Genomic DNA, 21,420 nt, shown 5'->3' on the forward strand with positions numbered 1-21,420 from the left:
CAACAAAGATTTGAGCAAGAGGTGACCATTGAAAATATGGAGAATCAAAATAGAGCTATTGGTGGAAACAATGGAGGAAACGAGCAAAACAGGCAAAATGCTGTGGTTAATCAAAATGATCCTCAAAGAAGATCCATGTTAGATTATGCTTTTCCTAGATGTACTGATGTGAGAGATAACAGACCTATTATTGGAGCTAATCAATTTGAATTAAAAACTGGTCTTATTCAAATGGTTCAGAATTCACAATTTGGAGGTAGCCCACTTGAAAATCCTCATTCTCATTTGAAGAAATTTTTGATGATATGTGGTACACAAAGACAACCTGGAGTTTCTGATGAAGTTATTCGGCTTACCTTATTTCCATTCTCTCTTCGGGATTCAGCGTTGGAGTGGTATGACTCACTTCCACAAGCTATTATAGCTACTTGGGAGCAACTATCTCAAGCTTTTCTATCTCAATTTTTCCCACCTGGGAAAACTACTCATTTGAGGAATTTGATGGTAGCTTTTAAACCAAGAGATGATGAAACTTTGTATGAATCTTGGATGAGATTTAAGGAGCTTGAAAGGCAATGTCCTCATCATGAAATACCCAAATGGATGATTGTTCAGAATTTCTACACCAGAGTTACTCCAGCCATAAGAAACACAATTGATTCACAAGCAGGAGGAGATTTCATGAGAATGACAAGTGAAGAATGCTATGATCTATTAGAGAAGATTGCTCATAATACCCATTTATGGGGAAATCCTAGAGCACTTGAGCCAAAGAAAGCTGGGATCTATGAACTTGACTCAGTTAACTACATGAATGCAAAATTTGATCAGTTGACTCAGCTTCTTAGTGATTTTTGCACAAAGGCAACAACCTCAACTCCTACAACTATGCAACAAGTTGCCTTCACAAATGGAACTCAAAGTTGTGGAGTTGATTATTCTTCTTATAGTGATGATTATTTGCAAGAACAAGCTGCTTATGCAGGAGGTTATCAACAGAAACCTATGGGAAATGCTTATTCTAATGTGAACAACTCAACATGGAGACCACAAGCAACTTTTGCTCAACAAGGCCAAAGCTCAAATTATGCTCATAACCAGCAGTTTATGCAGCAAAATAGGCCTCAATTTCAGCCTCAATTTCAGCCCACAAGGCAGCCACCACCTGGATATCAAGCAAGAGCACAACAATCCCTTCCACCTCATGAACCGAAGCCAACCTTGGAGAGCATGATGGAGAAATTTTTTGCTGAACAAAGTAAGATGAATAGCAAATTGGAGGAAGAAATGCAACACATGAGACAAACCATGGATCAATTACAAGTCCACAACCGCATGTTGGAGACTCAATTGGCGCAACAAGCAAGCTCATCAGGAAGCAATTCCTATGGGAAACTACCTAGCCAACCACAAAACCCTCATGAGCAATGTAAGGTTGTAACCTTGAGAAGTGGTAAAAAAGTTGGTCAAGAGAGTGAAAACAAGAGAGAAGAAAAAGAGAGCACAAAAGAAGAAAATTCAGTCGAGAGCAAGAAAAATGAAAAAGAAGAAGAAAGCAAAAGTGAGCAAGATGAAGGAGAGAAACCATACATCCCACCTGAACCTTACAAACCCACCCTTCCCTACCCTCAAAGATTCATCAAGCATAAACTAGACAAACAATTTGGCAAATTCCTTGAAGTGCTAAAGAAGTTGTATATCAATGTGCCATTCACTGAGGCACTATCCCAAATGCCAAGTTATGCCAAGTTTTTGAAGGAGATTCTTTCCAACAAGAGAAGGCTAGAAGATTATGACACCATCAACTTGGGAGAGCAATGCAGTGCTATAATTCAGAAAAAGTTACCTCCCAAACTCAAAGATCCGGGTGTGTTTTCCATTCCTTGTCATATTGGTGATAATTGTGTGGCAAATGCTTTATGTGACCTTGGAGCTAGCGTCAGCCTAATGCCTCTTTCAATATATGAGAAGTTGAATATGGGAGAATTGAAGCCCACAAACATGTATCTTTCATTAGCTGACCGTTCAATTAAGTATCCGGAAGGCATTCTTGAAAATGTGCCTATCAAGGTTGGGAAATTCTACATTCCGGTGGATTTTGTCATTTTAGATATGGAAGAAGACACAAAAGTTCCTATCTTATTGGGAAGACCCTTTTTGGCAACAGCTGGTGCATTAATTGATGTGAAGGGTGAGCAATTGACACTTAGAGTGGGAGATGATCAAATGATATTCAACATCAATCCAGCCATGAAAAGAAAACATGAAGAAGTTGAGTCTTGTTTGCGGGTAGACATTATTGATGAGATTGTTCAAGAGCATTTCAGACAAAGTTATCCACAAGACCCACTTGAAAATTGCTTAGTCCATGGTGGGAGCATTGATGATGATAATCACAACATAGCTGCTTTTGCACAACACTTGGAGAGTTCTCCACCACATCCTGAAGCCACAATTTTTCAACTTGAAGGAGTGCAAAATTTGGAGATCAAACCACCATCATTAAAGGTAGAGGATGCCCCAAAGGTAGATCTTAAACCTCTTCCTTCCAACCTCAGGTATGCTTTTCTTGGACCCAATGAAACATATCCTGTTATAATTAATGCATGTTTGACTGATATTGAGATTGACAAATTGTTGAGAGTTTTGAGAGAATATAGGAGAGTTTTGGGTTATGCAATTGATGATATAAAGGGAATTAGTCCAACAGTTTGTATGCATAGGATTTTCCTTGAGCCAAATAGTAAACCTTCCATTGAACACCAAAGAAGATTGAATCCTACAATGAAGGATGTTGTGAAAAAGGAAATCCTAAAATTACTAGTCTTTGGAATTATTTACCCTATTTCGATAAAGGAGTGGGTTAGTCCTGTGCATGTTGTACCAAAAAGGTGGGGTGACAGTTGTTAAAAATGAGAATAATGAATTGATACCCACTAGAATCAAGTACAGTTGGAGAATGTGCATAGACTATAGGAAGTTGAACAATGCCACAAGAAAAGATCATTTTCCCCTTCCTTTTATGGATCAAATGTTAGAGAGATTAGCCAAGCATTCATTCTTTTGTTACTTAGATGGATATTCTGGTTTCTTTCAAATTCCAATACATCCTGATGATCAAGAGAAAACTACCTTTACCTGTCCCTATGGCACCTTTGCCTATCGAAGGATGCCATTCGGATTGTGTAATGCGCCTGGCACATTTCAAAGGTGCATGATGGCCATTTTCTCGGATTTTATTGAAGAAATTATGGAGGTCTTCATGGATGACTTTTCAGTATATGGCACTAATTTTGATTCATGTTTGACTAATTTGTCTAAAATTTTGCAGAGATGTGCTGATAATGATCTGGTGTTGAATTGGGAGAAATGCCACTTTATGGTCCAAGAGGGGATCGTTTTAGGGCATTTGATCTCCAATAGGGGAATTGAAGTGGATAGAGCTAAAATAGAAATTATTGAAAAATGCCCTCCAACCATCACAAAGGAGTGCGAAGTTTCCTTGGACATGCCGGGTTTTACCGGCGATTTATTCAGGATTTTTCTAAACTTGCTAAACCCTTAACAAATCTTTTGAATTATGATGTTAAATTTGATTTTAATCAAGATTGTATGGTTGCTTTTTGCAGGTTAAAGACGGCCTTAACAACAGCTCCTATCATGCAACCCCCAGATTGGACTTTGCCATTCGAAATCATGTGTGATGCAAGTGAGTTTGTCGTTGAGCCGCCCTTGGCCAAATAAAAGATAGAAAACCTTATGCCATTTACTATGCAAGCCGAACCCTTGATGAAGCTCAAGTCAATTACGCCACAACTGAAAAGGAGTTCCTTGCGGTAGTATTTGCACTCAATAAATTTCGTTCTTATTTGGTCAACTCAAAGGTAATTGTTTTCACTGATCATGCAGCAATAAAGTATTTAATGAGCAAGAAAGAAGCTAAATCTAGGTTGATTAGATGGATATTGTTACTTCAAGAATTTGATTTGTAAATAAGAGATAAAAATGGTGTTGAAAAAGTGGTGGGTTATCACGATTATAGGATAAAAACTGTAGATAAAGATGTTGAAATTGTGGCAATTGATGAATTTTTCATGAATGAGCAATTGTATGTGTTGAATTCTGACTTCCATGGTTTGGTCGATATTGTGAATTTCTTGTCTTGTGGTGTCTTGCCACTGATTTATCTTGGCAGAAAAGAAAAGATTCTTGCATGATGTTAAATTTTATTCTTGGGAAGAACCTCTTTTGTTTAGGAGATGCAATGATGGAATAATTAGAAGATGTATACCAGAGGAAGAAATAAATGATGTTATTTACCATTGTCATTCCTCTGAATATGGTGGTCATTTTAGTGTCTCAAAACTGTTGAAAAGTCTTGACATCAGGTTTCTATTGGCCTAATATGTTTAAATATGTGAGAGACTTTGTAAGCAAGTGTGATAGGTGCCAAAGGGTAGGCAACATTTCCAAAAGAGATGAGATGCCCCAACAGTCCATATTAGAAGTTGAATTGTTTGATGTATGGGGAATTGATTTCATGGGGCCATTTCCATCTTCTTATGGGAATAAATATATCTTGGTAGGGGTGGACTATGTATCTAAATGGGTAGAAGCTATTGCTACACCTACCAATGATGCAAAAGTTGTGGTGAAATTTCTGAAAAAATTTGTTTTGACCAGGTTTGGTGCCCCACGTGCTATAATCAGTGATGGTGGTAGCCATTTTTGCAACCACCAATTTGAAAAATTGATGAGAAAATATGGGGTAAAGCATAGGATTGCCACACCATATCACCCTCAAACAAATGGCCAAGTAGAAATCACAAATAGAGAAATCAAGCAAATCTTGGAGAAAATCACAATAAGTCCAGAAAAGATTGGTCCCTTAAATTAGATGACACTCTTTGGGCATATAGAACAGCATTTAAAACCCCCATAGGAACTACACATTATAGGTTAGTTTTTGGGAAATCATGCCATTTGCCCGTAGAGTTAGAACACAAAGCTTATTGGGCCATTAGAGCAATCAATTTTGATTTACAAGCTGCTGGACACAGAAGACTTTTGCAACTTGATGAATTAGAAGAATTGAGACTTGATGCTTATGAAAATGCTAGGATCTACAAAGAAAGAACTTAAAAATGGCATGATAAGCTTATCAAGAAAAAGGACTTTAAAGAAGGAGATTTGGTTCTCTTATTCAATTCAAGGTTAAAATTTTTTCCAGGAAAATTAAAATCAAGGTGGTCCGGTCCATTCAAAATTGTGAAAGTTTTACCTCATGGTGCTGTGGAAATTTTTGGTGAAAAATCTGGTAATTTCAAGGTAAATGGACAAAGATTGAGGCACTATTCAGTTGGTGAGCCAATCGAGAAGATAGCAACTTGCTATCTCTCTCATTCTCCATAACATCTTGAGTGAGTATGGTCAAGCTAAAGACCTAAACTTAGCATTTTTGTGCATAACTCCCAATTTTTCTTTCATTTGTTTTAAGTTTTTCTATACTCCTTATTCAGAGTTTAACATTGTTCTAATTTCCTTGTGCAGATGGGATGCAATTCATTGCAAGCAAATGAGCAATAAAAATTTTATTTAGCTTTAAATTTTAGCTTTAAATTTTAGGTTTTTAATTTGTTCACTTATAATTTTCATCTCTCTTTTGTTGAGTATTTGCTGGTTCATATTGCTGGATTCATTGCCCTTTTGGTTAATTTTAAGAGAAAATTTTTCCAAATTTTAACATCTTGGTTTAACAAGAAAATTATTTGAAAATGGGTGTGTGAATTGGTGCTTTGAAAAATTATTTTGTGTAAGTATTTAATGAACATAACAGGTTGAACAATTAGAATTCATGTTATGAAGGTTTAATCATTTGAAATCTAATTTTGTTTCAATTTTTTTTAGGTGCTATGAAATTTGGTCAAATTGGGCAGCAGATTACATAACCGGATTTTGCTTGTGTCGCCGCTTGTGTTCGCTGGGCACCCTTTTGGAATAAAAACTCTCTTCACCGGAATGGGCCAGCAGCAAACCCAAAGCCCTAAAAACCGTACCCCACCAGCCCAAGCCCGAAATTAAACCTAAAAACCAGCAGCAAACCCAAAAGCCTATACCCAAGCCCACAACCCAAACCTAAAGACCCTAACCCGATAGCCCATTACCCTCATCTTCCTCTCGACATCGCCCCCGACACAACCCTCCCTGCCGTAACCTCCATTTTTCCCGTCACCTTCACCGGCCGCAACTCTTCCCATATTTCTCTTTCCCCGATCACGACCCTCCATTTCGCCATGACCGACTCTCCATTATCATTCGAAAACTCGCCTCCCCACTCCCCACACAACAACCCCCAAACCTCCCCACCCATGCACGCCGACCCATCGCCGGCCCATTCTGCTAATGCTCCGATCGCCACACTCAAAAAGAAAAAGGCGAAAAGTATCAAACCTCACAAATCGATGGCCGGCGTCAAGCTGAAACAACCCGAACCAGCCGCACAACAACCCCCAAGCCCGCCTCCAATGCCCGCCGCGCCTGCTGAACGACGTGGCATTCCGAAATCTGCGGTCAAACGCCCTGGTACATCTAGAGGTAACCTTGCATTCCCTTCCTCTTTGCCTACTGCTACACATTGGACACTACCTACTGCCGAAATGAAGAAAAATAAGGCAAGGGTTGCAGCCCGACAAATGATTCAAACAAGGTATTTGGATGTGTCTACACTTAAAACCTTGAAGATTTATGATGAAATGCAGTCTCTGTTAGATGCTTTAGGTTGGGTGCGATTTGCACATAAACAGGAACTGGTCTACCCCATTTTAGTGCAGGAATTTCTGGCCTCCCTGTCCACTAATGAGCATAAAATTGCTTTGGACAATGACTTGACGATCCATTTTAGATGCCTTGGTCAAGATAGGGTGCTGTCTATGGATAATTTTCACCATATATTTGGCTTTCCACCTGATGGTCTGTTCAAAATACCTACTAACCAATGGGACTATAATGCGTATGAATTTTGGAAGCGCATTGCACCTTCAGCAGGCAATTTCAAACCAGGACACAGTAAGGCCTCCAAAATTGAGAATCATGCCTTGAGATTGCTTCAGCGCCTAATTGCAAATACAGTTTTAGGCAGAGGATCCAGTGTTGGCACAATGTCACAATATGATCTCTTCTTTTTGTGGTGTGCAAAAACTGGCAGAAAGGCTTCCCCTGGTTATTATTTCTGCCGCCATGTGATTCGCCAGACCACTAGGGGTACTGGTAATATTGTCTTTGGAGGATTAGTCACACCTATTGCACATTATTTTGGGTTTAATCCTCAAATGCACAAGTGTCCTGCTCTTCCAACTGGTTTGTTATTTTTGGATGGACCTCATCTAGCCAACCAAAAATTTTGTATCAAAAATGAAACTACCAAGCGATGAGATTCTGCACTAATGCACAAACCACCTGGTTCTCCCACTGCCATTAGTTCCTCCTCAGCATCTGAGCGACCATTTGTGCAGCCTCCCACACAACCTTCACGCCGAGCTCCACCAGCCGCTCAACCTGCTTCATCAACAGCTTCTGGACCATCCATAGCAACTCTTTTGACATTCATGGAGAATCTCAGTGATGAGATCTATTCTTTTCGGCAAATTACAGAGGTCAATTTTCAGACACTACGAGATTTAGCTGACATATATTTGGATCGAAGTGCTGAAATGCAAGATGAATTGAAAGTCGTGCGAGCTAAGCTGGAGAAGATCGAAACAACCCAAGCACTGATTTTGAACATTCTCTCTCCACAGCAGCCACCACAAGCACCACCACCGTCACAAGATGGCAAGGGCAAAGGACTTCTCATACCCGACTGACCAGCTTTTATTCTCCATTTACATTTCATGTCTTTAATTTCGTTAATTAGTATTTTGAACTTGTTAATATTTTGCTTGTGTTGTTTTTATTTTAACCATTTACTTATTCAGTTTTTTTTTAGTTCCTCATAACATACATTTTTCTTTTATATCTTTAGTACAATTGCTCACTTGCTTTGATTTGCTATTTCGGATTTACACTTGATGGCTATATTTTTGCGCTTATCTTCCTATTTCAACTTTTTGAGTTTAATTGATTTAATGGATTCCATTGCACTGTTTCTTTTGTAATGAGTGCAGCAGCTGTCCAAATTTTATTTAATTAAATTGGCTGCACTTCAATGAGGTAACACTTCTTATCTCAGCTTGTGTCATTTTCAACACAAGTTGTGCTATCGCTATGCAACAGGTAATAATTCTTTATGCACATATAGCCAAATTATCCCATTCCTTGCAATCTTTTAACATTGAGGACAATGTTTATTCTGAGTATGGGGGAGAGGGTAAATTTTTTGCAAAAATTATTTTTCCTTGCAAAAATTATTTTTCCTTTTTCATTTGCATATAGTGACATACTCATTCATTACTTCATACTTGTACATATTCACATATATACACTGCATATAGCTTCATATATACTTAGTTAAGCATACTTAGTTACATATAGGTTGACTATTCATTTACACTCATGCATTTCATTCATTCATTTAAAATTTTTGAATTTTTAAACTACTTTTGGATTCCATAAGCCACTTATTCAAGCAATCCAACTTGTCTTTAGATGGTTAGTGGAATGAAAGTTCCAGCTGGGTACAAAGTCTTAAGCATTATTCTTTCTCTTACTTAATAGCTGAAATTTAATACATTCATCTAGGTATGCATTCGATTAGTTATTTTGAGTTTTGAGTGTCCGATAAGCCTTTAAGAAAGAAAATGTTCATTGTCGTCTCACCATTCCTAGAACAAGCATCTTAGATCTTTCAAAGCGAAATTTTTAACTTGCATTTGATAAGAATATGATTTAGGCATTTCTTCATATTTTAAACCTCGCATTTAGCCTTAACCTACCTTAATTTCATTTTAACCCTTGCAAACCCCCTTGAACCTTAATTCCCTAATTTCTTTGGAACCCAAATCATTTGCCTAGCCATAAAACCTAAACACTACCACCTATCTATGAGAATAATATTTTAGCAATTAAATGCATAAAAAAAAAAAAAATTTCGGAGGATTGAAACATCTTGAAAAGTGCTAGAGTAATTGTGAAAAGTTGAAAAGGTCACCAAAATATCCCAAAGGTAATTTTGGGTGTGACATGAAATAGGGACACATACAAAATAAAAAATATATTATAAAAGTAGTCCCTTTATTGTGTTAGCACTTGAGATTCATTGTGAATTTCTTTCCTCTTGACTTGAAAAAAAAAAAAAAAATGGATGCACTTTGAGTTTCACGATTAATATTATTCTCATATTTTGTTTACCTTATTCCCTTTCTTTGTTAACCACAATTTTACCCTATTAGACCCCATTACAACCCTTAAAAAGACCTAATGATTCTTTGAAAAATGCTCGTTACATTAGTAGAGTTAGATCTTTTATGCTTGCATATGGGTTTGGCAATATAATCTTCCATACATTACTCACCATCTATTTGAGACACATTGGCTATCTATTTCATTTAGGTTTGTTTTGGCACAATTGACTCTTGTAGTTGGTTGGTATTTGTTGCTTGGGTTGATTGGTTAATTCTTAGCTATTCTGTAATAGTTGAGAGTGCTTGCTTCATTCTTTGTGCTTTTGCTGGTGGGAATTTGGAATGTTGGTGGCTAGAGGTAAGTTGGTAGTTTGGATTAGTGAATTTTTGAGTTTTCAAAGACTGATTCTATTCCCTTCCAAATGAGTTTTAATGAAATTTTGCTTGAGGACAAGCAAGAGTTTGAGTATGGGGGAATTTGATGCATGCATTTTAGATCATCATTTAGGAGTAATTTTTGCACATAATTTACCCTTATTCATAGCTATTATTTTAGATATTAGTATATATTTAGTCAATTTTACAATTTTCACATTTCTTAGTTTAATTTTTGGAATTTATTTGTTTTGTAGGTTAAATCTGGAGAAATTTGATGTATTTTGATCAGAGTAGCCATTTGGAGGAGATTAAAATCGAATTGCAAAAATTTTGAAGTTGAGAAAAAAAAAAAATGGCCGAGAGCGACACACAACCGCAAAGACAACCGAATTAGCTCATGTCGCAGGTTGTGTCGATCGTCAGATATTCACGCCGAGAGCGACACAACCCGCGACACAACTGACTCGGCTTATGTCGTTTTTACTGGAAAATTTTTGACGTGGCATTTCCGTTACTCCAGCCTTTTTACCTCACTTTCTCTGGATCCTTCCCCCTTTTACCCATTCTAGAACAGTCCCCTTGCCTATATAAAGTGCCCTTTATCACTTTCTTTCCATAGAGAACAAGGGAGTCATTTTTAGAAAGATAGAAAGAGGGAAAGGGAGGAGCATCTTCTACATCTTTTTCCAGCAGCTGCAGATCACGTTTTCTGCACTTTTGTGCAGCAGAATCTGCTGCAATTTGCTGGGTTTTTCTACTCCTTTTAGCTTACATTTCCATTATTTCTTCATTTCTTCATTTGGGTTTATTTTTAAACAATGATTTGTGAGTAGTTGATTGAGATTCTAGAGATGGGTTTGTAAATATTGATTTGTTTTGTGGTTTTGAACTGATTTAGCCATTTAAATGAAGATTGTTATATTTTGATTTATTGCTTGTGTGCTTATTTCCTTGCTTGATGAATGGGCCCTCATTAAGTTAAGTTTTAATCCTTAATAGATGGACTGAAAAGTGAATATTGGGGATGGATAATCTTGCAATAAACTTTATTTTCTTGGTGTTAGAAATAAGCTAAGAAGATTAAGGGGAACTTTCCAAAAATCAATTAGAGCATTAATTGGGTTTTTGTTAGATTTGAAATACCGTGAAAACAGGGTTTGATTTAATGAAAACCAATTTTGAGATGCTTGAAAAAGGTTTCAAAAATTTAAGAATTGATTTCCCTCAAAATTGCAATTCTCATGTGTTTGGCTAAATTAGGGAAAAATCACATGCAAACAATATTGAAAATCCAATCTCTAGAATCAATTTATTTTTCATTGAAATTAGATATAAATCCTCCAAACCTCATAAATAGCAATTTAAATTTAAATCCAATTTAAATCTAATTTCTATAATCACTTTATTTTTATTTTTATTGAATTTAGATTTAATTCCTCTCAATTTCATAAATAGATATTTCAAATTAATTTTTGGGTAATCTAGTTTAATTAATTTTAGTTAATTGATTGATCTAGTTTTAATTCCTCAAATACCAATTTTAATTCCAAATTTCATTTTACATCTTTAATTTTTGTCTTAATTTTAATTTTTAGATTTTATTTTTAATATCTTTTAATTTTTGTCATTCTAATTTGCTTATACTTTTATTTCCAATTTAAGTACAATTCCCTGTGGGATCGATATCAATTTTTAAAACTATACTACTGTGACCCGTGCACTTGCGGACACACCGTATCAGAAAGGCACAACTTTCACAAGAGCAATTTGAACTTGTTGGAACAAAAATTAATACTGATTAATTGTGTTATTTATATAGCATTAAAGTGTGTAAAAAAAAAATAAAATCTTATGTAAATCTCAATCACTAGTCAAGATTAGATTACTAATTTAAAATAGAAATGCTGACAATTCTGCGTTGGAGCACTTCTCTTCAACTTGACAATTTTGTGTGTTGGAGCATTCCTCTCCAACTGAAAATTTTTGTACACTTCTCACCAATTTCATAGTGTTGATCATTTTGGAGCCCTTCTCTCTAATCTTTTCATTATTGGTGCACTTCTCGATCTTTTTATGTTTTTTTTTTTTTCCATCAAAACTTTTCTTGAAGCACTTCTCTTCAACAAACCATATGATCATTGAGGCTTTGATACCATTGTTGGAACAAATATTAATGCAAAAGAATAAATAACATTTTTATTGAACAGAAATAAACTATCTATACAACTCCATTGACTCAAAAACTAATTAATTGTACTATTTGTATAGCATTGAAGCGTAACTAAATAAAATAAAATCTTATTTAAATCTCAACCACTAGTCAAGATTAAATTATTATTTTCAAATTGAAATGCAACAACATTAAAAACTATTATCTTAAAAATCTTGTAGGATACTGGTGAATACTAAATCAATCGTATTTGAATTAGGTTCTAACATAACTTCCCTCTCTTTGGGAATTCAAGCTGTTTGATGTGAGATAAAACAAGTAAAGTTGAGTCGATTGAAGGTTTTATGTCAAAAGATTGATTTTCCACAAGTAAATTTAATTGAAGGTGATATCGTGTAACTAAAGGCAAGCCCACAGTTCTTATCTTCTTGCAAAGTGAATAATGACTGGTCCCCCTTGAAAAATTTATGTGTTTGGTTGCTTTCTGGGAAATTTCTGAAAGCAATTTTTCTTTGTCATTGGTCTTCGTTGAAATTGATGTGGCCAATATTTGTCCAATAAATATTAAATACCATATGAAATCTGATAAAACAATAACAATCCACGTTTTTTCGAGGATGGTTACCTGAAACATTCACGTATGCTGCAATAAAAGCATAGGATTGCTAGTTATTGTGCAGCAAATTAACTCATTAGCTGACAAGAATCCAGCCATGAGGATCGTTTTTCTCTACTTACATCTTCTTTCAAAGTGAATAGAAACACTTGTGTCTTCTTTCAAAGTAAATAGACTTCTGGGAAATTTCTTAAAGCAATTTTTCTATGTTGTTGGTTTTCCTTGAAATTAATGTGGCCAATATTTATCAAATAAATATTAAATAACATATGAAATCTGATAAATCAATAACAATCCATGTTTTTTCGAGGAAGATTACCCGAAATATTTGTGCTGCAATAAAAAGCCTTGGATTTCCAGTTATTGTGCAGAAAATTAAGTCATTGGCAGACAAGAATCCAACCATGAGGATCGTAATTCTCTACTTAGCTTTGCCGGCTTTTCTGTTATTTCTCAACTGTGAAGGGTGCAATGAAGAAGAAAGAGACGCTCTCTTCCAAATAAAAAACTCAATAAACAGCCCAGTGGGAACTGCTTTCTCGAGCTGGTATGGACAAGACTGTTGCCAGTGGGAGGGTGTAGAATGCGATGAATCAAATTCTCGTGTCATCCGGATCATTTTCCAGTATCTCAGGACGGCACAGGAATTAAAGTCTGAAGCATGGTATCCAAATGCAACCTTATTCACTCAGTTCAAAGACTTGCAAGAACTCTATCTCCCAGGGAATCGAATTGGCGGATTCATATCATCTAATGGTAAACACTTCACTTTATATTTTGACCTTGCTGCTGTTTATTGTAGATATTACTCCATACCCAATATTTCTCTTAAGATATTTTCGACTGTATTAATTAGTCATTTAGCTATTTGGAATCATAATTATATATGATGTTTTCTGCATGGTCTCAATGCAATCAACAATTCAATAAGAAGTTTTGACAAAACTGGTTTGCCACTTGCTCCAGATTTATTCACTAAAACTAGTCACGTTTAGTGTTTTACAATTGAGTAAACAGTCACGTTCATCAACTGAATTCATACTTGACATTGATCCCCATATTCTGTTATTATTAATCTCTTGAGATGAATATTATTGGACTCAGGTATAGAACTTCAATTTTAATGGTAAAACAAAGATTTTTTTTTTCACGAAAGTTTAGGTTTTGCTATTTTCATTTAAAAAAATGACTTCTTTGTTTCCCTTTTTAGTTGTTTGGCACATAATTCTCCCCTCGTTATCTATATTATGTCAATGTTATCCGTAGTTCAATAGCTACCGCAGGCGAAGTCTAAATTTTGTGTTATGATGTGGCTTGTATGCAAATATGTTTTTTACTGTAGCTTGCTCAGAAATTAAAGAGTTCAAAGAGATTGTAGCTTGTTCTTTTCATTATAATAATTTTTTTGGCATGTGAACATAGACTTTATAGTTAAGCCATGTAAATCATATATGTTGATCTTTGTTCTTTTTCTATATTGTGATTGTGTACCTTAGATTTGTGTCTTGTTATAATTTTGGTTTTCTTTCCTCTGTTTGTTATACTGTTATACTCCTTTGAGGCTGCTCAGGTTCTGAAATAGCTTGCCTATAGTAGCACCAGCTGGCTGAACTTAATAATTGCTTCCAGATTAACATAATATTAACATCTTTTATCTTTTAGGCATATAATATTGCATTCTGACACATGCTTTTGCAAAATAAATTCTACAGCACTGTACAAACTCAAGCACCTGCAAAAGTTGGATCTCCAGGACAATGTGATTGATAACAGTTCTCTCTGCTGGGGAAATATACCTACTCTTCACTACGTCAATCTGTCAAGAAATAAACTACAAGGTTATATTCCACAGTGCCTTTGTGACAGTCAGTCTATGACTGAGCTAATTCTTTCTCACAACGAACTGGAAGGAAACATCGATGGGTGCCTCAGTAATATGACTTCTCTAAAACATCTATCTCTGTCTGATAACAGCTTCTATGGAACATTTCCTTCGTTACTGTTTCACAACCTGACAAATATCGAATCTTTGGACATCTCGAATAATCGGTTCAAAGATGTGATTTCATTCTCTATTTTTGCCAATCTATCGAAACTCCTTTATCTTGACATTTCATATAATCCTGATTTAGAAATTGAAACAGAGTCTCCATCGTGGTCTCCATCTTTCAGCCTAAATCAGCTTGGACTAGGCGGGTGTAACCTCAATAGGCGAAGTGGTAGAAATATTCCCAGCTTCTTATCCATGCAGAACCATTTGCAATCCCTAGACTTGTCTTATAATTCACTTTTTGGGAGCTTTCCTTCGTGGCTGCCCTACAATATTTCTTCAGAATTGTGGATAAGAGGCAACAATTTGAGCGGTCCATTTCCCAAAATCGGAAGAAACATGAGCTCGCAGTTAGCTACGCTAGACATCTCTGACAATAATCTATTTGGGCTATTTCCTGCAGATATCAGATCTTATTTTCCCCATCTTGCACGCCTAAATGTCTCCCACAATATGTTCGATGGCACCATCCAATCTATTGGTGAATTGAGTCAACTTCGATATCTGGACTTGTCAAATAATAATTTTCAAGGAGGGATACCCCATGAAATAATGAGCAATTCGACATATCTGGAATATTTGAGTTTATCCAGGAACAACTTGCAAGGGAAAGCACTTCCTAGGAATTCCAGTCTGCCTAACTTGAAATGGCTATATCTCGACAGAAATGGCTTCACGGGATCATTTCCAGACGGCGTATCAAAATTTTCTTCCTTACTATTTCTTGAAATTCACCATAATGATTTGTCAGGTGATCTTTCGATAAGCTTTCCTGTTCTTGCTCAATTAAGAGGGCTTAGTCTTAGAAGGAACCGTTTGAAAGGGAGCATCCCCCTCCAGTTGTGCCAAATGAAACATTTGCATGTTTTAGATCTTTCAGAAAATGATCTCTCAGGTGAGATTCCCACTTGCCTCGACAACATTACTTCTTTGACAGAAGAATCTTCTAGCACTGATTTCAATCTAAGAGGTTCTTCATCTTTCGTTGATTTGACGATAAGAGGTTCATTATACTGCTATAGGGGATCGATACTCAACTACTTGTATGCAATAGACTTTTCTAGGAACAAATTGACAGGAACAATTCCCATACAAGTAGCGGAGTTGAAAATGATCAGATTCTTAAACATGTCTAATAACCTGCTCACTGGACAAATTCCGGCATCTCTGGGTAAATTAAAAATCCTGGAGAGGTTAGATCTTTCCCATAATGCGTTCTTTGGTAACATACCTAGCGAGCTCATAGTTTTGGACTTTCTTGAAGTTTTTAATGTTTCTTTCAATAATCTGACTGGGCCAACACCACTAGTGGCACAATTCAGCACATTTGATGATTCCAGCTATCTGGGCAATCCCAACCTTTGTGGTCCGCTATTAAAGAAAGAATGCAATATGTCGGTAGAGAAGTCCCAAGGGAAAAGAAGCAAGAAAACGTTGGCAGAAATCATGGAAAGCTCAATTTTGATATTTGTGGTACACATTTTTCTGCTTTGCTTGGTTCAAAAAGAATGATGCTCTGTTTATTGCTATTTGCTGAATGATTTATCTGTGGGACAATCATTCTCGTTTCGACTCAACAGAAATTTCAGTTCAGTTTAATATCTTCTTCTTCTAAATTTTCATGGTCCCAATCAATAGTTTATTTTGCTCTCTCTCTCTCTCTCTCTATATATATATATATATATATAAGTTTTTGAAATTTTCTTGCCAAGACTTGATTTATAACAGAACTCAAAACATATGATGTATGTGAATTTAACTATTAAATATATAAATTTCATATATTTATTTATATGTTGAGTATGGGTAAAATTTTTTTGAGTAAGACTCTAAACACGAATAAATATAAGAAGATGACGAGGGATAATAAAAAGTTACCTCTAAATATTTAAAAAAAATTTAAATAAATATAAATTTTAATTTTGTTGTTGCTTAGTTATTTTAAATTTTATATTAATTTTAATAATTTATAATTTATTTATTATGATTTCATGTGAAACATTAAAACTACATAATTATCATTAAATATATATGAAAATTAAATAAAAAATTAATTATTTTAATTTTTATATTGACAAATTAAAATTCAATTGCTTTTTTTAATAAAAAAATAAGTTGCTATTTAAAAGCTAAATATAAGTCAATTTAATAATTTAATAATTTTTTTTTCTTTATTTTCCCTCTCACCGATCAAATGGGTTAGAACTTTTAAAAGTTAAAAATGTTTTTAAATTTTTTTTAGTAAAAGGTAAGAATGAATTTATGAACTCACTCTAATTAAAATAATAAATTTTATTTTATAGAGAAATCATAAGGATATGAATCACATGAAAAAATTGTAAGGCCATATGATTAATAATTCACTATCTAACTTTAAAATTATTGATAATTATTTAAACCTGTTAATAAATTTTAATTTAATGATAATTAAATTCTCTCTAAAATTGAAGCCAAACTATAAAAAAAAATATTGAAAAAAATGCAAGCTTGACTTAATTATAGAAGTTTATGAAGTAATTAAGGGATAAATCTCCTTTATTGTCATTGAATTTTTTTTTGTCAATAAATAAAACATACGCACACAAATATTAATAATAAATATTAATTATTATTAAAATTATATCAATTTTAATTAATTATTTATTCTTATATAATTTACATACACACATACTCTAAATATAATATATAAAATTTCAATAATTAGTTAACGAAATATTATTCAATTTACCTCTTATACTTATTAAAAAAAATTTAATTTAACCTATTTTTTATTTTTAAACCGAATAAACCCTGAAGTTTTCATCAAAACTCAAATTGTCCAAAAATGGATATGCATGAAATCCACAAACTTTTAGAGGCGCATGAGAAGCTTTTTTTTTTTCTTTTATTTTAATTTATATTTTTAATTTACAATGAATTTTAATTTAAATTTAAATTTTAAAAAATTATATAAAATATAAAATAGTGCTTTTTATAATTATAATTATAATTACAATTATTTTATTTTTCTAATTTTAGTTAATTATATGAAAATATAAAAATAATTGTTATATTTTATTTTATTTAATTATAATTAATTTTAAATTTTTAAATTTTAATTTTGAATTAATTATATGAAAGTATGAAAATATTATTTATTATTTAATTTTAAGTAATTATATTGAAAATAATATTTTTATATTTTTAATTTTAGTTAGTTAACACTTATTATAATTTTTTGAATTTTAATTAGTTATATGCAAATATAAATATAATATTTTTATGCTTTTTAATTTAATTATTTGTTAACATAACAAATTTGATTTTAAATTTCAATTTTAATTTTATAAATTTACTTAATTATATGAGAATATAAAAATAGCCTTTTTTTTAATTGCAATTAATTATGTTTTAAAATAATATTTTATTATTAAAAATAAAAAATTATTAAATATTTATTTAATTTAGTGTGTATGTCATTTTTATATGATTAGAATATTTTGAGTTTTAATGAAAATTTTAAAAATTAATTTGATTAAAAATAAAAAATAAATTAAATTGAACCCTATTAATAAATGCGGGATGTAAATTGGACATTATTCCCACTAACTGATAGCTAGTATTGAAACCCATTCCATACAACCCAAGGCCCACGGAGAATCCGTATAATTAGGACAATCAGCCCATATATATAGAATCTCTCGCTCGGAGCGAGCAAAGAAACCGCCCTGGAACTGGGAGCTTGCAACTCCTGAGCAATGGCCTCCACCAAGAAATCTGAACACGAAGAAGAGAAGAAGAAGAAGAAGAAGAACAAAGAAGCAGCAGTGACCTCAAAATCACCCATCAAGAAAACACCTGAAAAATCACCTAGGCAAGAGAAGGAGAAAAAGAAGAAGAAGAAGAAGCACAACAAAACTGCCAATGGTACAATAAGCGAACCAGTTGAGGTCTTGATGATCCCGTCCTCGAGCTGCGACTCTCAAGAATCACAAGATGAGACTGGTGAAGAAAATGCAAAGAGTCTCGAGCCCAAGAATCAAAGCAGCAAAAGCCCCAAACCCAAGAAAAGCAACAAGAGAAAAAAAAAAGCAGAAGCTGATAATGAGGATGGAGAAGACGGGACGATGTGTCGGTTCCCAATGGCCAGGATAAAGAGGATAATAAAGAGCGAAGACCCTGGTTTGCAACTCACTCAGGATGTCGTCTTTCTCGTCAATAAAGCCACGGTACATTATCATTTTGCTTCCCAATTCGGTCTCTTGGGGTTCTGATATGTTGCAGGGTTAGGTTTAGGGTTAGGGTTTGAGTTCCTTTTTTCTTGGTTTTTGACTTTATTGATTTGGTAGGAAATGATTTAGGACTAATCGTGTTGATGGTTAGGGAAATTGTTTGAGGTGTAATTAAACTTCTTGTGAGAAATGAAATTAGTTATTTTCTTCAGTTATGGTATGCATATGAAGATTTCTTTTAATTTTTTTTTTAACAAAAAATGTCTTTATAAGTTTGTTGGTTGGTTACAGGAGAAGTTCATCGAACAATTTTGCGAGGAAGCATATGGATGTTCAGTTCGAGATCGAAAGAACTATCTTGCATACAAGCACCTGTGTAATCTCTCTTTCACATCAACTTTTTCCCTGTCAAGCATAAAATTTTAATTGTTTTTGGTGAATGGTTTGCAATGGTGATATAGAATGTGCATGAGAATTGGGAAGTTGGGAACTCTTATCTGCTCTATTAAGCGCCTTTGGCTATGTGTCTTATCATAATTTTAATACTCTGTCAGAAACAGTTTGCAATTTGTGATCGCTAAAAACTAAAGTTTAGGAAGGTACCTTGAGTTTGTAGTAATGAGTTCTTCTGATATTTTCATCTGTTGAGGTTCCTTACTGTAGGGAATTCATGCTATTGTGTGTTATAATGGGATTCTGGGTCATTTATGGTATTTGGTACTATTATTTTGTTATCCTGATTTAATTTGTTGAAGGAAATTTTGCCATGGAAGAGCTACCATGGTATGAAGTCTTCCTTGTAGAAAGATACTAGCAACCTGTATGCAGCTTGAAAATTCATAGATGTTTTGGTTGTCTACATGTAGTGGTAGAGCCATTCAACCCACCAGTAAATCATTTTATGTTTTGGCTTTACTATAACATTAGATCCTAAGGAACTGTGTGCTACTTTCGTGGCTTACATAGTTACTGTGTACTACTTTCGTGGCTTACATAGTTAAAGTCAAAGACCATAAAATGATTATACTACACTTTGCGAAATTGTATTCCCTCATTAATCGAGATGGTATTGAGATGCTCTCTTTTTGGCTTTTTGTTTCTGGTTTCAGCATCAGCTGTTAGTAAGCAGAGAAGATTTGATTTTCTTTCAGGTACGTTTTACAATTCTTCCCCATGCTTTGTTGCATTTTTCTTGTTTAATGCCTAAACATAAACTTTTCTGGCATGGACCGAGTTATTACCTATCTTGCCTGGTATTATCATTATTTGATGATGCTATTACTTTCACAGCCCTGCATTTATTTATCTATCTATAATGTTTTGTGCATTTAGATTTTGTTCCTGAGAAACTAAAAGCTGAGGATGCCTTGGCACAGAGAAAATTGGTGGAGAATAGGCAAGGATAGGACCTTGGTAACACGCTAAGATTATAATCCTTGCTCTTACTCATTTTCCTTGGTAAATCATGCTTATCTCATAGGACTTCCATTTGTTTTCAATTGGTTGTATATTATAGAGGGGAAAGGCATCAGTTTCTGACAACTCAGATTGGTTATTCTCTTTCATTTCCTAGTCCTTGCCTCTTGTTTTCAATTGGCATTGTATTTTGTTGATGAAAACAATTCCTTGCTACCAAGTTAGGTTGGACAGTCATTCTTATTTTCTAGGCCTTTCCTTTTGCTTTCAATTGGCCGTGTATTTAGCAGGTAATGGTATTGATTCCTAGTGATTCAATGGGATCCATGTGTATGCACATCTTGCTCTTCAGGCTACAAAAGAAGAAGGGTTGATGCAGCATAAACCATTGTTGTCTGTGAATTGAATTCTTTTCATGTTTGGTTGGTGAAAAATTGTGTAATTCTCTTTTATTTGCTGAAGCATGCACCCAAGTCTTGCGATGAATTGGTTCTGATATGACCCACTGCTGAATGATGCCCTGCAGTTGATCTCAAGCCATGGGGTACCCTAGTTCCATATATATAACAACTGTTCTGATGGAATTTCCTTCTGTTTCAACTGAATCTTAAATTGTTGAATCATTGCCTTCATTCTGTTCTTTTTCCCTTTCTCCCTATGGTAATAGCCTCAAAAAAAAAAAAAAAAAAAATGGTATAGTGCTTTTTTTAAAAGTTATAGTGCATGTTAATAACAGCCTGGAGAATGGAATTTAAGCCTCTAATCTGTTATACTTTCATCCAAACCCAGTCGTTTAGTAGCTTGTTAGATGGTTGTTTGAGCTCTCAATTGTTGGTTTGGAGCATTTGATAAATATACAAAAGTTTGGACTACTGCTCAAAATTCAAATTAATAGTGTTGGATGATTAGTGATTTAAAATCATGATTGAAATGCTAACAGATAAATACTAATATAGTCCAATTAAATATTAGCTTTTTATTAATTAAATTAATCATGTTGGGAAATAAATCTTCAAAAGTAACTCCTGATTCCTTTGGCTTTAGCCGTAAGGACTGCTTCTGGACAAGCTGCACATTCTAGGATTAGCGGGTCTCTGGTCCCTAACACTTCCTGCATGGCCAACCAATGTCGGTATTAAGATGACATCCTTTTCATGTTAATATGAAATTTAGTGCCACCCAAGTGTTTCGAAGTACTAATTTCCCTGAAAAAATTAGCTTTAAGATTAGATTTAGTATCC

The 21,420-nt window shown here is 34.3% G+C and overlaps 2 protein-coding genes and 1 non-coding gene across 4 annotated transcripts; 2 read left to right on the forward strand and 1 right to left on the reverse strand.

The window, feature by feature from the left end:
- Positions 1-486: 486 nt before the first annotated feature.
- LOC131169738 (small nucleolar RNA R71) lies at positions 487-593 on the reverse strand. Its single transcript, XR_009140648.1, has one exon. It is a non-coding gene; the product is annotated as a small nucleolar RNA R71 (small nucleolar RNA).
- A 12,076-nt stretch (positions 594-12,669) lies between these two features.
- LOC110645428 (receptor-like protein EIX2) lies at positions 12,670-16,204 on the forward strand. 2 transcript variants are annotated; one of them, XM_058142115.1, is made up of 3 exons: positions 12,671-13,258; positions 14,215-15,447; positions 15,817-16,204. In XM_058142115.1, the coding sequence occupies exons 1-3, from the start codon at positions 12,772-12,774 to the stop codon at positions 16,062-16,064; spliced, it is 1,968 nt and encodes a 655-aa protein (XP_057998098.1). In that variant the 5' UTR covers positions 12,671-12,771; the 3' UTR covers positions 16,065-16,204. The 2 variants fall into 2 exon arrangements, with proteins under 2 accessions (XP_021654286.2, XP_057998098.1); XM_021798594.2 differs by having other exon boundaries at positions 12,670-13,258; positions 14,215-16,204.
- Positions 16,205-18,205: 2,001 nt separating this feature from the next.
- Positions 18,206-20,799, forward strand: LOC110645433 (DNA polymerase II subunit B3-1). Its single transcript, XM_021798597.2, has 4 exons — positions 18,206-18,760; positions 19,055-19,139; positions 19,873-19,914; positions 20,096-20,799. Exons 1-4 carry the CDS (start codon positions 18,290-18,292, stop codon positions 20,167-20,169), a joined length of 672 nt encoding a protein of 223 aa, XP_021654289.2. The 5' UTR covers positions 18,206-18,289; the 3' UTR covers positions 20,170-20,799.
- Positions 20,800-21,420: the final 621 nt, after the last annotated feature.

The sequence above is a fragment of the Hevea brasiliensis genome, chromosome 1 (assembly GCF_030052815.1).
Source record: "Hevea brasiliensis isolate MT/VB/25A 57/8 chromosome 1, ASM3005281v1, whole genome shotgun sequence".
NCBI lineage: Eukaryota > Viridiplantae > Streptophyta > Magnoliopsida > Malpighiales > Euphorbiaceae > Hevea > Hevea brasiliensis.

What these genes read in the sequence shown, in the direction of transcription:
- LOC110645428 (XM_021798594.2), top strand. Translation starts at nt 12,772, where the DNA reads ATGAAATCTGATAAATCAATAACAATCCATGTTTTTTCGAGGAAGATT. An exon ending in CGGATTCATATCATCTAATG is followed by an intron (nt 13,259 to 14,214) that starts GTAAACACTTCA and finishes TAAATTCTACAG; the next exon opens with CACTGTACAAACTCAAGCAC.
- LOC110645433 (XM_021798597.2), top strand. Translation starts at nt 18,290, where the DNA reads ATGGCCTCCACCAAGAAATCTGAACACGAAGAAGAGAAGAAGAAGAAG. An exon ending in TCTTGCATACAAGCACCTGT is followed by an intron (nt 19,140 to 19,872) that starts GTAATCTCTCTT and finishes TTCTGGTTTCAG; the next exon opens with CATCAGCTGTTAGTAAGCAG. An exon ending in AAGATTTGATTTTCTTTCAG is followed by an intron (nt 19,915 to 20,095) that starts GTACGTTTTACA and finishes TTGTGCATTTAG; the next exon opens with ATTTTGTTCCTGAGAAACTA.